General features: G+C 46.0%; 1 protein-coding gene across 1 annotated transcript in view; it reads right to left on the reverse strand.

Moving 5' to 3' along the window:
• Positions 1-1049: 1049 nt before the first annotated feature.
• The window catches only part of kif6 (kinesin family member 6), a 768544-nt gene continuing 747219 nt past the window's right edge, over positions 1050-22374 (reverse strand). Inside the window, exon 22 of the mRNA XM_070885702.1 lies at positions 1050-7783. Coding sequence (XP_070741803.1) covers positions 7767-7783 — 17 coding nt within the window. The 3' untranslated portion in view covers positions 1050-7766. The remainder of the gene's footprint in view (positions 7784-22374) is intronic.

Consider the following 22374-nt stretch of genomic DNA (forward strand, 5'->3'; position numbering starts at 1 on the left):
ATACTAGCGAGTTCCACATTCTCAGCACTCTCTGTTTAAAGAAGTTTCTTCTGAATTCCCTATTTGATTACTTGGTGACGATCTTATATTGATGGCCTCTAGTTATACTCTTTCCCACAACATTCTCTCTGTATCTACTCTATCAAAACCTTTCATAATTTTAAAGACCACAATTAGGTCACTCCCTCAGCCTTCTTCTTTCAAGAGAAAAGAGACCCAGCCTGTTCATCCTTTCCTGATAGGTATATCCTCGCATTTCTGGTATCATCCTTGTAAATCTTCTCTGCACCCTCTCCAATGGCTCTATATTCCTTTTATAATATGGTGACCAGCATTGTAGGCAGTACTCCAAGTGTGGTCTAAGCAAGCTTCAATACAAGTTCAGCATAACTTCACTACTTTTCAATTCTATCGCTCTAGAAATAAACCCTAGTGCATGGTTTGCATTTTTGTGGCCTTGTTAACGTGTGTTGCTACTTTAAGTGATTTTTGTATTTGTACTCCGAGATCCCTTTGTTCCTCTACCTCACATGTCTTCCTGTAATTTGTTGCGGTCCTCCTCAGTATTAACTATCTCCACCAATTTGGTGTCATCCGTAAATTTAGAAATTGTGTTTTTGATTCCAAAGTCTAAATCGTTAATATAAATTATGAACAACTGTGGTCCCAGCAGTACTGATCCTTGTGGAACAACACTTCCCACCTTCCAGAGCCATGGGATACTTTACAGCCACTTGAGAGGGCAAACTTGGTTCAATGTCTCACCTGAAAGACAGGACCTCCGACAGTGCAGCACTCCCTCAATACTGCACTGCAGTGTCAGCCTAGATTTTGTGCTCAAGTCTCTGGAGCGGGAATTGAACCTATAACCTTCTGACTCAGTGACAAGAGTTCCACAAACTGAGCCATGTTAAGATGCCATCCTTTATGGGTCGCAGTAAATTGTGAAGCATCCTCCTCTGACTACATACTTCAGATTAGTCAAAAAACAAAATCCAAACATCGATTATTTCAAATATAAAACAATTTATATTTATATAGCGCTTTATCACATCCTCAGGACAAGGCAAAGGGCTTCATAACAAATGGATTACTTTCAAAGTTCAGTCAATTGTTGTGTACGCAAATGTGGCAGGCAATTACACTCTGCAAGATCCCACAGTTGGCAAATCAAATGAATTACCAGTCAAGCTATTTTTTTAGTCAGGTTGATTTGAGGGAGAAATTTTGATTGGCACAGAGAGAACTTTATCCTCTTCATCCAATAGTGCCATAGGATCCATATGAACAGGCCCTGGTTTAACAGCTCGGGGCCAATTTGCACTCCCTCTGCCTAGAGCTAATGGGTGGTAACGGCCTCAAAATTGGGTTGGTATCCTCACTGCCCAATTAACACCAGTGAAGTGGCTGGCTCCACTTCAAAAGGGGTGACCAAAGCACCTGCTTGTTTCAGGGGATAGGCCCCTTTTAATATGGAAATCGGGGTCCTATGATTTAAATTTCAGGCAAGAACTGGTTGGAGCCTGCGCAGTTCCACAGGTGATGGAGGAGAAAAGGCCTAGCAGAGGTAAGTCTTGAATTATTGTTGTGAGCCTCAGTGGACCAGGAGTGGAGCTCTGGGGCCTGTAAAAATAACCTGGGCCGCTGCCGCCTTGGGATCCCCACCATCCGCGATCTCAACACATCCTCAGCGACTTACTTTGCTGGTGGCAGCTCCGACCTGTTTTCCTTAGCTAAATCTGGCGAGCTATGTCGGAATGTTTGTTTGGCGCCATGCAGCTTGGTGAATGTAAATAAAGTCAGAGTCTCAAAATCTCGGGAGTTTCTTCGGTGCCAGAATGGGACCAAAACGCCTGCAATACTGCACTGAAGTATCAGCCTAGATTTTGTGCTCATTCCATAGTGAGGCTCGAACCCATAACTTTTGTACTCAGAGGCGACAGTGCTATCACTTGAGTAAGAGTCATTTATTCAGTTTAAAAAGTAGTCAAAACTCATAAAAATTAGCTGCAAAAGTAAAAATTCTCATTAACTTTAGCATCCTTTTTGTTTATTTCAATGCTTATGGTGGAAACTTTTAGCGTAAACAGTGAGAGTAACTGACATTAGGCTACTGCACCAGTTGGACCAAGGTTAAAAAGAGCACAATCCCCAGAATTTGAGGAGATGCCCAGGAAGTGGTAATCAGGTGATGTCAAGATTGGATTTAAAAAATCTAAAGGTTGTAGAAGGGAACAAGGACTGAGGGAGGCATGGTGTTCAGTAGCTCTGGGGTCAATCTTCATTTCAAAAGTGTCAAGATTATAGGGAGAGGACAAGGTGTACAGTAAGGCATATTTGGAGCTTGAGGGAGTGGAACGTTCAGGAATACACTTAAAAGAGAGGGACAAGGATGGTTCTAACAGAAAATCTGTAGGCTGGAGGTGTTGGAATGCTATCAGATGACAAGCTTTTTCTGGTGTCCTATCCAGCAGTGTGAGGTTTGTTCGAAGCCCCGCCTCACCCCCGCCCGAGAAAACAGCAATCCTCCAGTCTTGGACAACCTTGAGCTTTCCAGGCAATTAACAGCTGTTGAGGGGAAAGGAAAGAGGAACTCGAGCTTCTCCGAGGCAGAACTAGTAATGGAGAAATAGGTGTTCTACTGCGGAGGTGGAGGGAGTGGGGGGAATCAGTGCAACCAAAAATGTCAATTGCTGAGGATGTAATATGGGTGACCTGATGGTCTCTCGCAGATCGGGGCCTCCACGCTGCTCGAGAGACCATCAGCAGCAGGTCGGGGCCATAAAAGGAGCGGCGAGCAGTGGCCATGAGCAGCATGGAGGCATGCCATCACAAGGTACAGCGCGAGCTGGTGCAGGAGGGCAACGGCAGCAAAGAGTGACGTCAGCAAGGTCCAGGTTGGTGATTGGAGCGTGGGCAGATGCAACAGGAGCGGCGAGAGGGGCGAAGGAGCTGTGAGAGACTGTGGAGGGATGTGATTGGGGCCCAGGGGAGGCACGAGTTCAGGGTCAGGGGCCCAGGGGCAGCAAAGGCCAGCCCACACTGCGATATGTGTGCGCACTAGGTCCGTGCAGCAGAGCAGGTCTCCAGTTGTCTTGGGTAATCCTTGCCACTGGACCAAGACCTAGCTCTGTCAAGTCTGTGTGGTGGCTGGTGTGCAATGGCTACCACACGTTAAAAAAATCCACGCATAGACATCTTCCACCCTTGAGGATGTAGTTCGGGTTCTTCTTTCGAAACACCTGTGAACTCATCCTTCTTGTTGGCGTGGAGGCATTGCCTCGTTTTGAGGCATTGCCTATGATAATGATGAATAAGGGTGACTTGTGAGAGACATGGAATCAAGTGTAGCAACATTTTCAGTTCAGTAGACTATGATGCTTCAGCTCGAACTAATTGTTTTGCCCATTTTCTCACGTTCGCTAATTATGGGGTATGGCTCCACTGGTACCAGATGCCATCTTGTATCGCATCCAAATAGCCATTCATCTATGAGCCTATACTCATGTATTCAGTAGGCTATTTTACCACAGGAGCATCACAGTTGAGCCTAAATCTATCTTCATTCAGTATCCACACTTGCAAAGATAAAGAGAGTTTGAAGGAGAGAGGAAACAAGCAGGAAAAAAGGGTAAAAAAAACATATTTAAAGGCTCTTTGTCTAAATGCACATAGCATTCGCAACAAAATTGATGAGTTGACGGCACAAATAGATACAAATGGGTATGATCTGATAGCCATTACGGAGACGTGGTTGCAAGGTGACCAGGACTGGGAACTAAATATTCAGGGGTATTTGACAATCCGGAAGGACAGACAGAAAGGAAAAGGAGGTGGGGTAGCTCTGTTGATAAAGGATGGAATCACTGCAATAGTGAGAAACGATATTGGCTCAAATGATCAGGATGTTGAAACAGTTTGGGTGGAGATAAGGAATAATAAGGAGAAAAAGTCACTAGTGGGCGTAGTCTATAGGCCCCCTAACAGTAGCCACTCTGTTGATCGGAGTATAAACCAGGAAATAGTGGGGGCTTGTAAAAAGGGAACAGCAATAATCATGGGTGATTTTAACCTCCATATTGATTGGACAAATCAAATTGGTCAGGGTAGCCTTGAGGAAGAGTTCATAGAGTGCATAAGGGACAGGTTCCTTGAGCAGTATGTAATAGAACCAACCAGGGGGGCAGGCTATCTTAGATCTGGTCCTGTGTAATGAGACAGGACTAATATACAATCTCCCAGTAAAGGATCCCCTTGGAATGAGTGATCATAGCATGGCTGAATTTCAAATTCAGATGGAGGGTGAGAAAGTTGGATCTCAAACCAGCGTACTAAGCTTAAATAAAGGAGACTATGAAGGTATGAGGGCAGAGTTGGCTAAAGTGGACTGGGAAAATAGATTAAAGTGTAGGAGGGTTGATGAACAGTGGCATACATTTAAGGAGATATTTCACAACTCTCAAGAAAAATATATTCCATTGAGGAGGAAAAGGTGTAAGAGAAAAGAAAGCCATCCATGGCTAACTAAAGAAATGAAGGACGGTATCCAATTTAAAAACAAGGGCATACAAAGTGGCCAAAACTAGTGGGAGGACAGAAGATTGGGTAGCTTTTAAAAACCAGCAAAGAAAGACTAAAAAAGTGATTAAGAAAGGGAAGATAGACTATGAAAGTAAACTAGCACGAAATATAAAAACAGATAGCAAGAGTTTCTATAGGTATATAAAAAGGAAAAGAGTGGCTAAAGTAAATGTTAGTTCCTTAGAGGGTGAGACTGGGGAATTAGTAATGGGGAACATGGAGATGGCAGAAACTCTGAACAAATATTTTGTATCAGTCTTTACAGTAGAGGACACTAAAAATATCTCAACAGTCAAGGGGCTTTAGGGGGGAGAAACTTACAATCACAATCACTAAGGAGGTGGTACTCAGTAAGATAATGGGACTAAAGGCGGATAAATCCCCTGGACCTGATGGCTTGCATCCCAGGGTCTAAAGAGAAGTAGTGGCAGGGATTCTGGATGCATTGGTTATAATTTACCAAAATTCCCTGGATTCTGGGGAGGTCCCAGCAGATTGGAAAATGTAATGCCCCTATTTAAAAAAGGAAGCAGACAAAAAGCAGGAAATTATAGACCAGTTAGCCTAACATCTGTGGTTGGAAAAATGTTGGAGTCCATTATTAAAGGAGCAGTAGCAGGACATTTGGAAAAACATAATTCAGTCAGGCAGAGTCAGCCTCTGAAAGGGAAGGGAAGTCATGTTTGACAAATTTGCTGGAATTCTTTGAGGATGTAATGAACAGGGTGGATAAAGGGAAACCAGTGGATGTGGTGTATTTGGACTTCCAGAAGGCATTTGACAAGGTGCTATATAAAAGGTTACTACACAAGATAAAAGTTCACAGGATTGGGGGTTATATATTGGCATGGATAGAGGATTGGCTAACTAACAGAAAACAGAGAGTCGGGATAAATGGTTCATTCTTGGGTTGACAATCAGTAACTAGTGGGGTGCCACAGGGATCAGTGCTGGGACCCCAACTATTTACAATCTATATTAATGACTTGGAAGAAGGGACCGAGTGTAACGTAGCCAAGTTTGCTGACGATACAAAAATGGGGGGGAAAGCAATATGTGAGGAGGACACAAAAAATCTGCAAATGGACATAGACAGGCTAAGTGAGTTGGCAAAAATTTGGCAGATGGGGTATAATGTTGGAAAGTGTGAGCTTATGTACCTTGGCAGAAAAAAATCAAAGAGCAAGTTATTATTTAAATGGAGAAAAATTGCAAAGTGTTCCTGTTCAGTGGGACCTGGGGGTACTTGTGCATGAAACACAAAAGATTAGTATGCAGATACAGCAAGTGATCAGGAAGGCCAATGGAATCTTGGTCTTTATTGCAAAAGGGATGGAGTATAAAAGCAGAGAAGTCTTGCTACAGTTATACAGGGTATTGGCGAGGCCACACCTGGAATACTGTGTAGTTTTGGTCTCCGTATTTAAGGAAGGATACACTTGCATTGGAGGCTGTTCAGAGAAGTTTCACTAGGTTGATTCTGGAGATGAGGGGGTTGACTTATGAGGATAGGTTGAGGAGCTTGGGCCTATACTCATTGGAGTTCAGAAGAGTGAGAGGTGATCTTATCGAAACTTATAAGATAATGAGGGGGCTCGACAAGGTGGATGCAAAGAGGATATTTCCACTCATAGGGGAAACTAAAACTAGGGGACATAGTCTTAGAATAAAGGGCTGCCCATTTAAAACTGAGATGAGGAGAAATTTCTTCTCTCAGAGGGTTGTAGATCTGTGGACTTTGCTGCCTCAGAGCGCTGTGGAAGCTGGGTCATTGAATAAATTTAAGATGGAGAGAGACAGTTTCTTAACTGATCAGGGAGTAAAGGATTATGGGGAGTGGGCAGGGAAGTGGACCTGAGTCCATTATCGAATCAGCCATGATCTTATTGAATGGCGGAGCAGGCTCGAGGGGGCCGTGTGGCCTACTCCTGCTCCTATTTCTTATGTTCTTATGCATGTTTTCCAGCAGGGATCCGGTGCAGAAACCATGCCCTAAAGGAGATTAGTTAGCTCGGCACAGACTCTGTGGTTCAAACCTGGGAGCTTCCTGGCCTGTGCCTCTGGTACCTGGTAAGCTCAATGAGTCCACCTGGAGCTGCAACTTGATGTATTTTTTATTGCTCTTGGGATAAAGGTGACACTGGCAATATTTATTGATCATCCTAGTTGCCCTGAGGCATCAAGGCTCAACTGTATAGTGTGAAACTCGAGTCACATGTAGGCCATACAGTCTAGGTGTTGCAGGTTCCCTTCCTTAAAGGACGTTAGTGAACCAGTTGGGTTTTTGCAACAAAATTGAAACTTTCATGTACCAGTCCACAAATGATCAGATTCGCTGAATTTATAGAATTGAATAGAATGTACAGCAAAGAAACAGGCCATTCAGCCCAATTAGTCTATGCCAGTGTTTATGCTCCACATGAGCCTCCTCCACCCTACTTCATATCCTATCTGCATGTCCTTCTATTCCTTTCTCCCTCATCTACTTATCTAGCTTCCCTTAAAAGGCAACTACTCAATCTCTCCACAGGCCAGGAAGTTCTACATTCTAACTACCCTCTGGGTAAAGAAGTTTCTCCTGAATTCCATATTGGATTTATTAGTGACTATCTTATATTTATGGCCCTTAATTCAATTTCAACACTTGCTATCGTGGGATTTACACTGACGACTACCAAGTTGCTAGTCCAGTACTAAAACCAGTACGATACCGTACCAAACATAATTTTCATGATAATTCCTGTTGATCGTGCAAAATAGCTCATTATGCACAAAAATGCAGAAAGGGATAGCTAGAAAAGGATGATGAAACTAAGGGCCAAATGCCCACAGAACAGGATACCATCAAGTCTGAAAAGAGCAGGAAGGAATCAAGATGTAGTAGATGGTTTGGATTTCAAAAGCTGTAGATTGTAGGAGGAAGGGTACATGAAGAAGATTACTACAGATGGTGAGTAATAAGTCTCTGTGACTATTTGACTATTAAAAAGGAGCTGTGATGGTGGACTCTGCTTCAAATCATAGGCAGAAGGTTTACAGTGAAAATCGTAGCCTGTTCCCTTTTCAAATGCATTCAGTAACAGTTATAAAATGTTATTCCCTCGATTCTGAAGTGTGAATACAGCATCCCGGAGCCTTCCAAGCATCAGTACTGTTGAACAAGTAGCCTTGAACTCCACCGGGAGCTATTTATTTCTCAGACCTGCAAAATAAAATAATTTCATTAGTATCAACATTTATATAGATTGCTGTTGAGTTTTTTCACTTTGACGGGAGAGTGGGTGTCTCAATTTACTATTTTTAAATCTCTCCCATTTTATCGACAATTTTCCAGCTAGTTTCCCCCCCATCCCTACTTTTACATTATTTCCACCACAAAGAAGACAGGCAAGTGACTTAGCCTCAGGAAGGAGACTGCTCTATAACTGACCATCAGGAGGTACAGGAGAGCAGTATGAGTTTTCCTGATGCTTGATCTCCTCTTCCTCCTTTTGCTCTTAACATTTCCAGCCTGAGCCCAGCCAGATCCACTTGGGGAACAAGAGAGGTGTTTCGATTCCGGTACATTTTAAGTGATGTTAAAGTTAGAATAGCTTTCAGTGCCTTCAGGAGACCTGCTTCACAACCTTTTTGCCTCCGAGGACCCCCTCCTGTGTTATAAAAATTCCACGCACCCCCTGGAACACAAGTATTGTTTCTGCATAAAAACTAGTTACTAGATGTTAATAGCTCGATTACACTTTCCAAAAATAAAAATTTATGAAGTCCTAAATTTACATTAGCAAAATACTGCGGATGCTGGAAATTTGAAATAAAAACAGGAAATGCTAGAAATACTTAACAGGCCAGGCAGCATCTGTGGAGAGAGAAACACAGTTAACGTTTCAGATCTGACAAAAGGTCATCGAGCTGAAATGTTAACTCTGTTCCTTGCTCCACAAATGCAACCTGACCTGCTGATTATTTCCAGCATTTTCTGTTTTTATCCTAAATTTACATTATGTGCCTATTTCCTGCCCAAGGTCTGCTCCACCACATCGACCATTTGCTTAACAGGAAATCAACCAGGAATCACAAGCACAGTGCTCACTACAGGCTCATTTTGTACACACTTGGTCAGACTGGACTTATATTCCAGGTCCACGTCCTCCATTTCTTTTTTGTTTTTTTTGTTCTGGGATGTGGGTGTTGCTGGCAAGGCCAGCATTTATTGCCCATCCCTAAATGCCCTTGAGAAGGTGGTAATGAGCCACATTTTGACAGTCATTTTCAAACATTCCATTGACTCTGGATCAGTTCCTATCGAGTGGAGGGTAGCCAATGTAACCCCACTTTTTAAAAAAGGAGGGAGAGAGAAAACGGAATTATAGACTGGTCAGCCTGACCTCAGTAGTGGGTAAAATGATGGAATCAATTATTAAGGATGTCATAGCAGCGCATTTGGAAAGAGGTGACATGATAGGTCCAAGTCAGCGTGGATTTGTGAAAGGGAAATCATGCTTGACAAATCTTCTGGAATTTTTTGAGGATGTTTCCAGTAGAGTGGACAAGGGAGAACCAGTTGATGTGGTATATTTGGACTTTCAGAAGGCTTTCGACAAGGTCCCACACAAGAGATTAATGTGCAAAGTTAAAGAACATGGGTTTGGGGGTAATATGCTGACATGGATTGAGAACTGGTTGTCAGACAGGAAGCAAAGAGTAGGAGTAAATGGGGACTTTTCAGAATGGCAGGCAGTGGCTAGTGGGGTACCGCAAGGTTCTGTGCTGGGGACCCAGCTGTTTACATTGTACAGTAATGATTTAGACAAGGGGATTAAATGTAGTATCTCCAAATTTGCGGATGACACTAAGTTGGGTGGCAGTGTGAGCTGCGAGGAGGATGCTATGAGGCTGCAGAGCGACTTGGATAGGTTAGGTGAGTGGGCAAATGCATGGCAGATGAAGTATAATGTGGATAAATGTGAGGTTATCCACTTTGGTGGTAAAAACAGAGAGACAGACTATTATCTGAATGGTGACAGATTAGGAAAAGGGGAGGTGCAACGAGACCTGGGTGTCATGGTACATCAGTCATTGAAGGTTGGCATGCAGGTACAGCAGGCGGTTAAGAAAGCAAATGGCATGTTGGCCTTCATAGCGAGGGGATTTGAGTACAGGGGCAGGGAGGTGTTTCTACAGTTGTACAGGGCCTTGGTGAGGTTTTGGTCTCCTAACTTGAGGAAGGACATTCTTGCTATTGAGGGAGTGCAGCAAAGGTTCACCAGACTGATTCCTGGGATGGTGGGACTGACCTATCAAGAAAGACTGGATCAACTGGGCTTGTATTCACTGGAGTTCAGAAGAATGAGAGGGGACCTCATAGAAACGTTTAAAATTCTGACGGGTTTAGACAAGTTAGATGCAGGAAGAATGTTCCCAATGTTGGGGAAGTCCAGAACCAGGGGTCACAGTCTAAGGATAAGGGGTAAGCCATTTAGGACCGAGATGAGGAGAAACTTCTTCACCCAGAGAGTGGTGAACCTGTGGTATTCTCTACCACAGAAAGTTGTTGAGGCCAATTCACTAAATATATTCAAATGGGAGTTAGATGAAGTCCTTACTACTAGGGGGATCAAGGGGTATGGCGAGAAAGCAGGAAGGGGGTACTGAAGTTGCATGTTCAGCCATGAACTCATTGAATGGTGGTGCAGGCTAGAAGGGCCGAATGGCCTACTCCTGCACCTATTTTCTATGTTTCTTGAACCGCTGCAGTCTGTGTGGTGAAGGTTCTCCCACAGTGCTGTTAGGGAGGGAGTTCCAGGACTTTGACCCAGCGACGATGAAGTAACGGCGATATATTTCCAAGTCAGGATGGTGTGTGACTTGGAGGGGAATGTGGAGGTGGTGGTGTTCCCATGTGTCTGCTGCCCTTGTCTTTCTAGATGGTAGAGTTTGCATGTTTGGGAGGTGCTGCCGAAGAAGCCTTGGCAAGTTGCTGCAGTGCATCTTGTAGATGGTACACACTGCAGCCACGATGCGCCGGTGGTGGAGGGAGTGAATGTTTAAGGTGGTGGATGGGGTGCCAATCAAGCGGACTGCTTTGTCCTCGAGGGTGTCGAGCTACTTGAGTGCTGTTGGAGCTGCATTAATCCAGGCAAGTGGAAAGTATTCCATCACACTCCTGACTTGTGCCTTGTAAATGGTGGAAAGGCTTTGGGGAGTCAGGTGAGGCACTCACCACAGAATACCCAGCCTCTGACCTGCTCTTGTTGCCACAGTATTTATGTGGCTGGTACAGTTAAGTTTGTGGTCAATGGTGACCCCCAGGATGTGATGGTGGAAGATTCAACAATGGTAATACCGCTGAATATCAAGGGGAGGTGGTTAAACTCTTGCTAGTTGGAGATAGTCATTGCCTGGCACTTGTGTGGCGCGAATGTTACTTGCCACTTATCAGTCCAAGCCTGAATGTCGTCCAGGTCTTGCTGCATGCGGGCATGGACTGTTTGATTTTCTGAGCAGTTGCGAATGGAACTGAAACTCTGAAACCATCACTTCTGATCTTATGATGGAGGGAACGTCATTGCTGAAGATGACACCGCCCTGAGGAAGGTGTATTCTTGGAGCTGGAATGATTGACCTCCAACAATCACAACCATCTTCTTTTGTGCTAGGTATGACTCCAGCCAGTGGAGAGTTTTCCCCCTGAATCCCATTGATTTGGGGGAGGAGGACGGGCGGGGGGTAGGGTTTAAACTAATTTGGCAGAGGGATGGGCACCAGGATGTAACATTAGAAAGGGGAAATAAAGTACTCAAAGGATTGAAAGAGGCAGAGAGCACTTAAGTAAGAAATATTAAGGTATTAGGTGGGGTCCAACTAAGAGAGAATACAGGATGGTCTAAGATGGGTTTACAGTGTGTGTATGTGAGCACACGAAGCATAGTAAAGAAGGTAAGTGAGTCATAGGCATAAATAGCCACATGGGTATCTGATGTTGTGGCATTATCTGAGACCTGGCTCAAAAAATGGCAAGATTAGGTATTCAATTTTCCTGATTATAAGGTGTTCAGGAAAGAAAGGGAAGGAAAGATAGGTGGTGGTGTGGCAGTATTGGTTAAGGAGAATGTTACATTGCTGGAGAGGGAGGATATTCTGGAGAGGTCAAGGAAAGAATCTATATGGCTTGGGTTACGAAACAATAGACTTGTCATGACACTACTAGGTGTATTCTATACACCACCAAATAGCGGGAAAGATATGGAGGAGCAAATTTGCAGAGAAATTACAGAGAGATGCAAGAACTATAGAGTAGTAATAATGGGGGACTTCAACTATCCTAATATAGACTGGAATCGTAATAGTGTAAAGGGTAGAGAAGGGGAACATTTTTTGAAGTGTGTTCAGGAGAACTTTCTTGATCAGTATGTTTCGGGCCCGTCGAGGGAGGAGGCAATGGTGAATCTAGTTCTGGGGAATGAGGTGGAGCAAGTGGCAGTAGGTGAACATTTAGGGAACCGTGATCATAGTATCATAAGGTTTAGATTAGCTATGGAAAGGACAGGGAGCGGATAATTTGAATTATTACCGCCTGGCATGAGGCCGGGGGGGGGCGGAAGAGATGAGAAATTGGGCTCTTTAAATCCAAAAAATGCCTCCCATTGGGTTTGGGCGCTGTTGGAGGCAGTAGCGAGTCACAGCGTTCCTCCCCTTCACCCCGGCCCGGGGACAATTGTGCTTACGGCCTGCTCCCAGGCAGAAAGGCCTTACTGCCCCGTTACCATGCCTTTAAAAAAAAAGGAATAATTTCGGCTCCAAAATGTTTAACTGAGATAAAGCAAATTTTAGTAAGATGAGAATGGATCTGGCCCGGGTAAACTGGAATCAAATATTGGCAGGCAAAACTGTAGTGGAACAATGGGCTACCTTTAAAGAGGAAATAGTTCGGGTACAGTCGAGGTACATTCCCACGAGAGGGAAAGGTAGGGCAACTAAAGTTAGAGCTCCCTTGGTGATGAAACATATAGAGAATATGATGATGCAGAAAAAGTGCAAATACATCTGAGAATCAGGCTAAATATAGAAAGGTCAGAGAAGTGAAAAAGAAAGTGAGAGGGGCAAAGAGAGAGTATGAGAATAGAATGGCAACCAACATAAAATGTAATCCAAAAAAAGTCTTCTATAGGCATATAAATAGTAAAACGGCAGTAAGAGGAGGGGTGGGGTAGATTAGGGACCAAAAAGGAGATCTATGTATGGAGGCAGAGGGTATGGCTGAGGTACTAAATGAGTACTTTGCATCTGTCTTCACCAAGGAAGAAGATGCTGCCATAGACATAGTGAAGGAGGAGGTAGTGGAGACACTTGATAGGATAAAAATTGATAAAGAGGTATGAAAAAGGCTGGCTGTAGTTAAAGTAGATAAATCACCAGGAGCGGATGGGCTGCATCCTAGAATACTGAGGGAATTGAGGGTGGAAGTTGTGGAGGTACTGGCCATAATATTCCAATCCTCCATAGAAACGGGGTGGTACCAGAGGACTGGAGAATTGCAAATATTACACCATTGTTCAAAAAAGGGAGTAAAGATAAACCCAGCAACTACAGGAGAGTCAATTTAACCTCGGTAATGAGAAGCTTTTAGAAACAGTAATCAGGGACAAAATTAACAATCATTTGGATAGGGGTGGATTAATTAAGGAAAGCCAGCACAGATTCATTACAAGCAAGTCATGTTTAACCAACTTGATTGAGTTTTTTGATGAGGTAACAGAGAGGGTTAATGAGGGTAATGTGGTTGATGTACATGGATTTCCAAAAGGCATTTGACAAAGTGCCACAAAATAGGCTTGCCAGCAAAATTGAAGCCCATGAAATCGAAGGATACGAAATTGGCTAAATAACAGGAAACAGAGAGTAGTGGTGAATGGTTGTTTTTAGGACTTGAGGAAGGTATAGTGATGTTCCTCAGGCTACGGGGAAAGTGCTGGGTAATGGGACTAGCTGAGAGTTGGCACGGGCTTGATGGGCCGAATGGCCTTCTTCCATGCTGTAACTATTCTATGATTCTGTGACTTCAATTTTACTCGGCTCCTTGATGCCACACTCAGTCAAATGCTGCCTTGATGTCAAGGGTGGTCACTCTCACCTCACCTCTGGAATTCAGCTCTTTTGTCCACGTTTGGACCAAGGCTCAAATGAGGTCTGGCGCTGAGTGGTCCTGGCAGAACCCAAACTGAGCACCAGTGAGTGGTTATTGGGGAGTAAGTACCACTTGATAACACTGTTTACGACACATTTCATCACTTTGTTAATGATTGAGAGTAGACTGCTGGGGTGGTAATTGACCGGATTGGATTTGTCCTGCTTTTTGTGGACAGGACATACCTCCTGCCTGTATGCTGCCACCTCGGGTGGGTCTGTCCTACCAGTGGGACAGTACATACCCAGGGATTAGTGATGGAGGAGTCTGGGACATTGGCTGAAAGGTATGATTCTGTCAGTATGACTATGTCAGCTGTTGCTTGACTACTCTGTGGGGCAGCCCTCACAATTTTGGCACAAGTCCCCAGATGTTAGTGAGGTTGACGCTGTAGGGTCAACTGGGCAGGTGTGTCATTGTTATAGCCGAAGCCGGTACTGAGGTCAATGCCTGGTGGTCCATCCAGTTTTATTATTATTATTATTATTGTTTCTTGTAGCAATTTGTTACAACTGATTGGCTTGTTAGATCATTTCAGAGGGCAGGTAAGAATCAACCACATTGCTGTGGGGTGGAGTCATATATAGGCCAGACCAGGTAAGGACGGCAGATTTGTTTTCCTGAACCGGATCCCATGAAGTCTCATTAATGAACCAGACAGTTTTTTAACGACAATCTGGTAGTTTCATGGGGCTAGAACCTCCACTTTTGCACTTATCGCCCAAAAATGGGCTTTCTTTCTGGCGTGGGCAGTAAAAAAGGATTTTCAGATCGCTGACTTCTCGCCCATTCTCAAAGCACCTAGTCTCCATTTTTGAAAATGGGCGTTACCGCGAGCGATATGAAATGGGCAGTAGCATTACATTTTTTTTGACCTTCTGCCGTAAAGTGTGGCCATCCTTAGCAGTGGCATGGCAACGCTCAATTCCCACGATTCAGGAGGTCAAGTGTTGTGTCCTTACACACTACAGCAAATCTACACGAGGCACATACTGGAGACAAGATCACTCTGTGACCTGTACCTTTATTCACAGGACCAAGAAGTGATGACCCTGCATGGGACCTCCCTTTATATACCTGGATGACCATGTGAGGAGTGTCTCCCACAAGTTCACCCCCTGTGGTGAGGGGGTTCATTTCTCAGGTGTATACAGTGTACAGTGTTGTTACATAAAGGTGACAGTTATGTAAAGGTTACAAACATGACATCACCTCCCCCCAATGTCTTTGGGTCAAAGATTGAGTCTTTCAGGCGGTCGACGCTCTCTCGTGGAGCGCCGCAGTTGGGGCTCTGGTTGTTGAGCCTTGGCATGCGTCTTTATCCCCTGTGGTGATTCCGGCTCGTCCGGGCTGACCGCAGGGACTGTGCATGCTGCTGACGGTTCTTGTTGCTCGTTCACTGGCAGTGGTGTGGGCAGCATCTCATGATTTTCCTCAGGTTCCTCAGTGTCCATGCTGAACCTTTTTTTTTACTTGGTCCAGATGCTTGCGGCATATCTGCCCATTGTTGAGTCTGACCACTATGACTCTATTCCCCTCTTTACCAATTACAGTACCCTCGAGCCACTTGGGCCCCACAGCGTGATTAAGAACAAATAAAGGGTCATCGATTTCTATCCATCTCCCATTTGAGTCACGGTCGTGGCACTCATTTTGGGTCTGGCGCTTGCCCTCAACAATGTCTGACAAGACTGGATGAATGAGGGACAGCCGAGTTTTTAGTGTGCGTTTCATGAGTAGTTCCGCTGGCGGGACCCCCGTGAGCGAGTGCGGTCGGGACCTGTAGGCCAGCAGGAAGCGCGATAGACGGTATTGAAGGGAGGGTCCTTGAATCCGGAGCATGCCTTGCTTTATGATTTGGACTGCACGTTCCGCCTGACCATTGGAGGCCGGCTTGAACGGTGCTGTCCTGACATGTTTGATGCCATTACCCGACATGAACTCCCGGAATTCATAGCTAGTGAAACACGGGCTGTTGTCGCTAACTAGGATGTCCGGCAAGCCGTGGGTCGCAAAGTCCGCACGCAGACTCTCCACTGTGGTGGATGTCGTGCACGAATTCAATATGATGCACTCGATCCATTTCGAGTACGCATCAACAACGAGGAACATTTTTCCCATGAACGGGCCCGCGTAGTCTACGTGAATACGTGACCATGGTTTGGTGGGCCAGGGCCAGGCTGAGTGGGGCCTCCCTGGGGGCATTGCCCAGCTGGGCACACATCGTGCACCTGCGAATACAGTGTTCCCGGCCACCATACATGTGACCTGGCAATGGCCTTCATCAGCACGATGCCTGGGCGCTCGCTGTGGAGTTTCCTGATGAATGCTTCCCTACCCTTCTGGGGCATGACTACTCGGCTGCCCCATAGTAGGCAGCCAGCTTGGATGGAGAGCTCATCCATCCGTCTGTGAAACGGTCTGACCTCTTCAGGGCATGCTCCGTGTGCGGGCGCCTAATCCCCAGTCAGGACACATTTCTTAATCAGAGATAGGAGGGGATCTCTGTTTGTCCAGGTTTTGATCTGGTGGGCTGTGATGGGGGAGCCTGCGCTGTCAAAGGCATCGACAGCCATGACCATCTCTGCGCTTTGCTCCGCTGCCCCCTCAGTGGTGGCCAATGGAAGCCTGCTGAGCGCGTCAGCGCAATTTCCGGTGCCTGGCCGGTGCCGTATGGTGTAGTCATACGCAGCCAGCGTGAGAGCCCATCGCTGTATGCGAGCTGACGCATTGGCATTGACAGCTTTGCTGTCGGACAACAAGGATGTTAACGGCTTGTGGTCCATTTCTAACTCGAACCTTCTGCCAAAAAAGTACTGGTCCATCTTTTTCACCCTGTAGACAAATGCGAGTGTTTCCTTTTCAACCATCCCATACCCGCTTTCTGCTTGGGAGAGCGACCTGGAGGCATAAGCCACAGGTTGGAGTTGGCCCTCATCATTACTCTGCTACAACACGCACCCAACCCCATAGGATGATGCATCGCATGTCAAAACTAATTTCTTACAGGGGTCGTACAGGGCAATAACTCATTGGAACAAAGCAGGTTCCGCGCCCGATTGAAAGCCCGTTCCTGATAGTTCCCCCAAAACCAATAACAACCCTTACGCAGGAGCACGTGTAGCAGCTCCAGCAATGTACTTAAGTTTGGTAGAAAGTTCTCGAAATAGTTCAATAGTCCCAGAAATGACCGCAACTCTGATGTGTTGCCGGACCTGGGCGCGCGACAGATCGCCTCCGTCTTGGTTTCGGTGGGCCAGATCATGTCTGCGGCAACCTTCCTGTCCAAAAACTCGACCTCTGGGGCCAAAAACACACACTTGGACTTCTTTAGTCGCAGGCCTACCCGGTCCAGTTGGCGCAGCCCCTCCTCCAGGTTGTGGAGGTGTTCCTCGGTATCTCGACCCATGATAAGGATGTCATCCTGAAATACGATTGTTCCGAGGATGGATTTGAGCAAGCTTTCCATGTTCCTCTGAAAGATAGCGGCTGCTGACAGAATGCCAAACGGACACCTGTTGTAGACAAACAGCCCCTTGTGCGTGGTGATGGTGGTCAGTAGCTTGGATTCTTCGGCCAGTTCCTGGGTCACGTAGGCCGAAGTGAGGTCCAACTTGGTGAACAGCTTGCCGCCTGCCAGCGTGGCAAAAGATCCTCCGCTCTCAGAAGCGGGTATTGGTCCTGAAGGGACACTCTGTTGATGGTGGCCTTGTAGTCGCCACAGATCCTGACCGAGCCATCCATTTTGAGAACAGGGACGATGGGGCTTGCCCAGTCGCTGAATTCAACGGGTGAAATTATGCCCTCTCTTAGCAACCTGTCCAACTCACTCTCAATTTTCTCCTGCATCACATACGGCACAGCTCTGGCTTTGTGGTGCACTGGTGTGGCGTCCGGGGTGATGCGTATCCTTACTTTGGTGCCTTTGAAAGTCCCGATGGCAGGTTGAAATAATGACTCGAACTTTTTTAGGACCTGTGAGCATGAACTTCGCTCCACAGATGAAATGGCGTGCATATCCCCCCATTTTCAGTTCATCTCGGCTAGCCAGCTCCTCCTGAAAAGCGCGGGACCATTTCCTGGGACAATCCAGAGTGGCAGCTGGTTCTGAGATCCATTATGTGTGACCACCAACATTGCACTGCCTAGCACTGGGATGATCTCGTTGGTGTACATCCGTAGTTGCGTGTCAATGCATTCTAGTTTGGGTCTGCTAGCTCTGAGTGGCCACAGTTTCTCGAATTGTTGGACACTCATAAGTGACTGGCTGGCTCCTGTGTCCAGCTCCATGTGTACCGGGATGCCGTTTAACAGTACTCTCATCATCAGAGGTGGCGTTTTTGTGTATGAGCTGTGGATGTTTGCCACCTGGACCCGCTGAACTTCAGCGTCCATTGTTGTGTCCCAGGCATACCCTTGCCTTGCAGACCCCTCTTGTGGTTCATTCACTTCGTAAACCAGCCTCGCTGCGGGCTTCCTGCACATCCTGGCTAAATGTCCACTCAAGTTACAATTTTTACAGATGAATTGTTGAAACCGGCAGGTCTTCGCAGCATGTTAGTGGGCAAAAAACGTTAGTGGGAGTTGTGTACAGACCTCCAAACATTAGTAGTGATGTTGTGGAGGGCATCAAACAGGAAATTAGGGGTGCATGCAATAAAGGTGCAGCAGTTATAATGGGTGACTTTAATATGCACATAGATTGGGCTAACCAAACTGGAAGCAATACAGTAGAGGAGGATTTCCTGGAGTGCAGAAGGGATGGTTTTCCAGACTAATATGACGAGGAACCAATTAGGGGGGAGGCCATCTTAGACTGGGTGTTGTGTAATGAGAGAGGATTAATTAGCAATCTCGTTGTGCGAGGCCCCTTGGGGAAGAGTGACCATAATATGGTGGAATTCTGCATTAGGATGGAGAATGAAACAGTTAAATCAGAGACCATGGTCCAGAACTTAAAGAAGGCTAACTTTGAAGGTATGAGGCGTGGATTGGCTAGGATAGATTGGCGAATGATACTTAAGAGGTTGACTGTGGATGGGCAATGGCAGAAATTTAGAGACCGCATGGATGAACTACAACAATTGTACATTCCTGTCTGGCGTAAAAATAAAAAAGGGAAGGTGGCTCAACCGTGGCTATCAAGGGAAATCAGGGATAGTATTAAAGCCAAGGAAGTGGTATACAAATTGGCCAGAAATAGCAGCGAACCCGGGGACTGGGAGAAATTTAGAACTCAACAGAGGAGGACAAAGGGTTTGATTAGGGCAGGGAAAATGGAGTACGAGAAGAAGCTTGCAGGGAACATTAAGACGGATTGCAAAAGTTTCTATAGATATGTAAAGAGAAAAAGGTTAGTAAAGACAAACGTAGGTCCCCTAAAGTCAGAATCAGGGGAAGTCATAATGGGGAACAAAATAATGGCGGACCAATTGAACAAGTACTTTGGTTCGGTATTCACTAAGGAGGACACAAACAACCTTCCGGATATAAAAGGGGTCACAGGGTCTAGTAAGGAGAAGGAACTGAGGGAAATCCTTATTAGTCGGGAAATTGTGTTGGGGAAATTGATGGGATTGAAGGCCGATAAATCCCCAGGGCCTGATAGACTGCATCCCAGAGTACTTAAGGAGGTGGTCTTGGAAATAGCGGATGCATTGACAGTCATTTTCCAACATTCCATTGACTCTGGATCAGTTCCTATCGAGTGGAGGGTAGCCAATGTAACCCCACTTTTTAAAAAAGGAGGGAGAGAGAAAACAGGGAATTATAGACCGGTCAGCCTGACATCGGTAGTGGGTAAAATGATGGAATCAATTATTAAGGATGTCATAGCAGCGCATTTGGAAAGACGTGATAGGTCCAAGTCAGCATGGTATTGTGAAAGGGAAATCATGCTTGACAAATCTTCTGGAATTTTTTGAGGATGTTTCCAGTAGAGTAGACAAGGGAGAACCAGTTGATGTGGTATATTTGGACTTTCAGAAGGCTTTCGACAAGGTCCCACACAAGAGATTAATGTGCAAAGTTAAAGCACATGGGATTGGGGGTAGTGTGCTGACATGGATTGAGAACTGGCTGTCAGACAGGAAGCAAAGAGTAGGAGTAAATGGGGACTTTTCAGAATGGCAGGCAGTAACTAGTAGGGTACCGCAAGGTTCTGTGCTGGGGCCCCAGCTGTTTACACTGTACATTAATGATTTAGATGAGGGGATTAAATGTAGTATCTCCAAATTTGCGGATGACACTAAGTTGGGTGGCAGTGTGAGCTGCGAGGAGGATGCTATGAGGCTGCAGAGCGACTTGGATAGGTTAGGTGAGTGGGAAAATGCATGGCAGATGAAGTATAATGTGGATAAATGTGAGGTTATCCACTTTGGTGGTAAAAACAGAAAGACAGACTATTATCTGAATGGTGGCAGATTAGGAAAAGGGGAGGTGCAACGAGACCTGGGTGTCATGGTACATCAGTCATTGAAGGTTGGCATGCAGGTTCAGCAGGCGGTTAAGAAAGCAAATGGCATGTTGGCCTTCATAGTGAAGGGATTTGAGTACAGGGGCAGGAAGGTGTTGCTACAGTTGTACAGGGCCTTGGTGAGGCCACACCTGGAGTATTGTGTACAGTTTTGGTCTCCTAACCTGAGGAAGGACATTCTTGCTATTGAGGGAGTGCAGCGAAGGTTCACCAGACTGATTCCTGGGATGGTGGGACTGACCTATCATGAAAAACTGGATCAACTGGGCTTGTATTCACTGGAGTTCAGAAGAATGAGAGGGGACCTCATAGAAACGTTTAAAATGCTGATGTGTTTAGACAGGTTAGATGCAGGAAGAATGTTCCCAATGTTGATAGAGTCCAGAACCAGGGGTCACAGTCTAAGGATAAGGGGTAAGCCATTTAGGACCGAGATGAGGAGAAACTTCTTCACCCAGAGAGTGGTGAACCTGTGGAATTCTCTACCACAGAAAGTTGTTGAGGCCAATTCACTAAATATATTCAAGATGAAGTCCTTACTACTAGGGGGATCAAGGGGTATGGCGAGAAAGCAGAAATGGGGTACTAAAGTTGCATGTTCAGCCATGAACTCATTGAATGGCGGTGCAGGCTAGAAGGGCCTACTCCTGCACCTATTTTCTATGTTTCTATGTTTGCCCCCGCACCTCCAGCATGAGCTGAGATTGTTGTGAACAAAAGAGCTGTTACCAGGCATTCCTCTCTGACTGTCTCTTTGATTACTCTTGAGCACTCTGTTTGTGGAATGCAATGGTCCCATCCCGGAACATATTGTCCCTTGTGATGGTGTAAATGTCCGTTCAACCTGCCATTGTCTCTCTTGAGGACCCACTCTATAGTCTGTAACTGCCTGGTTGGTGTCGAATTGCCCTTGCCTGCCTGCGGGGTTCTGAGTCGCGTTTACCATGTTAACTCCCTGCTCCATCGCCACGTTGGGAGCAGATTTGCGCGCATATATGATCTTGGTTTCCTCCTCCCCCACCATGAAGGTTTGAGCCATCAACGCCACTGCTTCCAAGGTCAAGTCCTTGGTCTCAATTAGCTTCTTAAAAATCCCGGCATGACCAATGCCCTCAATGAAGAAATCCCATAACATCTCCCCCCTGAAGGCGTCTGTGAACTTACAGAGGCTGGCCAAGCTCTGAAGGTCCGCAACAAAGTCCGGTATGCTCTGCCCTTCCCGACATCAGTGCGTATAGAATCGGTGTCGGGCCATGAGTATACTACTCGCCAATCAGTTTGCTGAGCTCCTCGAAGGTCTTGTCTGTCGGCTTCTCGGGTGCGAGCAGGTCTTTCATCAGCGCGTACGACTTAGGTCCACAGCTGGTCAGTAGATGCGCCCTTCGCTTGGCAGCCGCTGCCGCTCCCAGCCAGTCCTTCGTGACAAAGCTCTGCTGGAGCCTCTCAACGAAATCGTCCCAGTCCTCACCAACACAGTACCGTTCCTCCATGCTACCGGTGGCCATTCTCTTGAGTCATTGATTCCCGTTTCTTGTCGCCAAATGTTATGTCCTTACACACTACAGTAATTCAATACTGGAGACAAGGTCACTCTGTGACCTGTACCTTTATTCACAAGACCAAGAAGTGATGACCCTGCGTGGGACCTCCCTTTATATACCTGGATGACCAGGTGAGGAGTGTCTCCCACAAGTTCACCCCCTGTGGTCAAGGTGTGCATTTCTTAGGTGTATACAGTGTACAGTGTTGTTACATAAAGATTACAGTTATGTGAAGGTTACAAACATGACATCAAGGGTCATCATGACATGCGCAGAAGAGGAGACAGAGAGAGAGGGAGCTCAGAGGCACTGAAACCGTGTGTGGATGTGATGTGTACTTATCTGGCTGTTGTGGGAGGCACACGGGAGATTCACCTGTAACAAAAAGCCTACTAAGTTTTTGTCCAACAAATAAGACGTAACATGGAAGGGATGGAGGAAGCCCTGGAGCTGATAGCCAGGAACACTGGTGGCAGAGGACTCCCAGTGGTCCTGGAGCGCGGCACTGCACCCCAAGGTGCCGCACCTCCATTGCCAACTACACGAGAGCCAGCAGCAACATCTTGTTTCTGGCTCGGAGCACGTTCCCCCTC

Source organism: Pristiophorus japonicus, chromosome 7 (genome assembly GCF_044704955.1).
Source record: "Pristiophorus japonicus isolate sPriJap1 chromosome 7, sPriJap1.hap1, whole genome shotgun sequence".
NCBI classification, from domain to species: Eukaryota; Metazoa; Chordata; class Chondrichthyes; family Pristiophoridae; genus Pristiophorus; species Pristiophorus japonicus.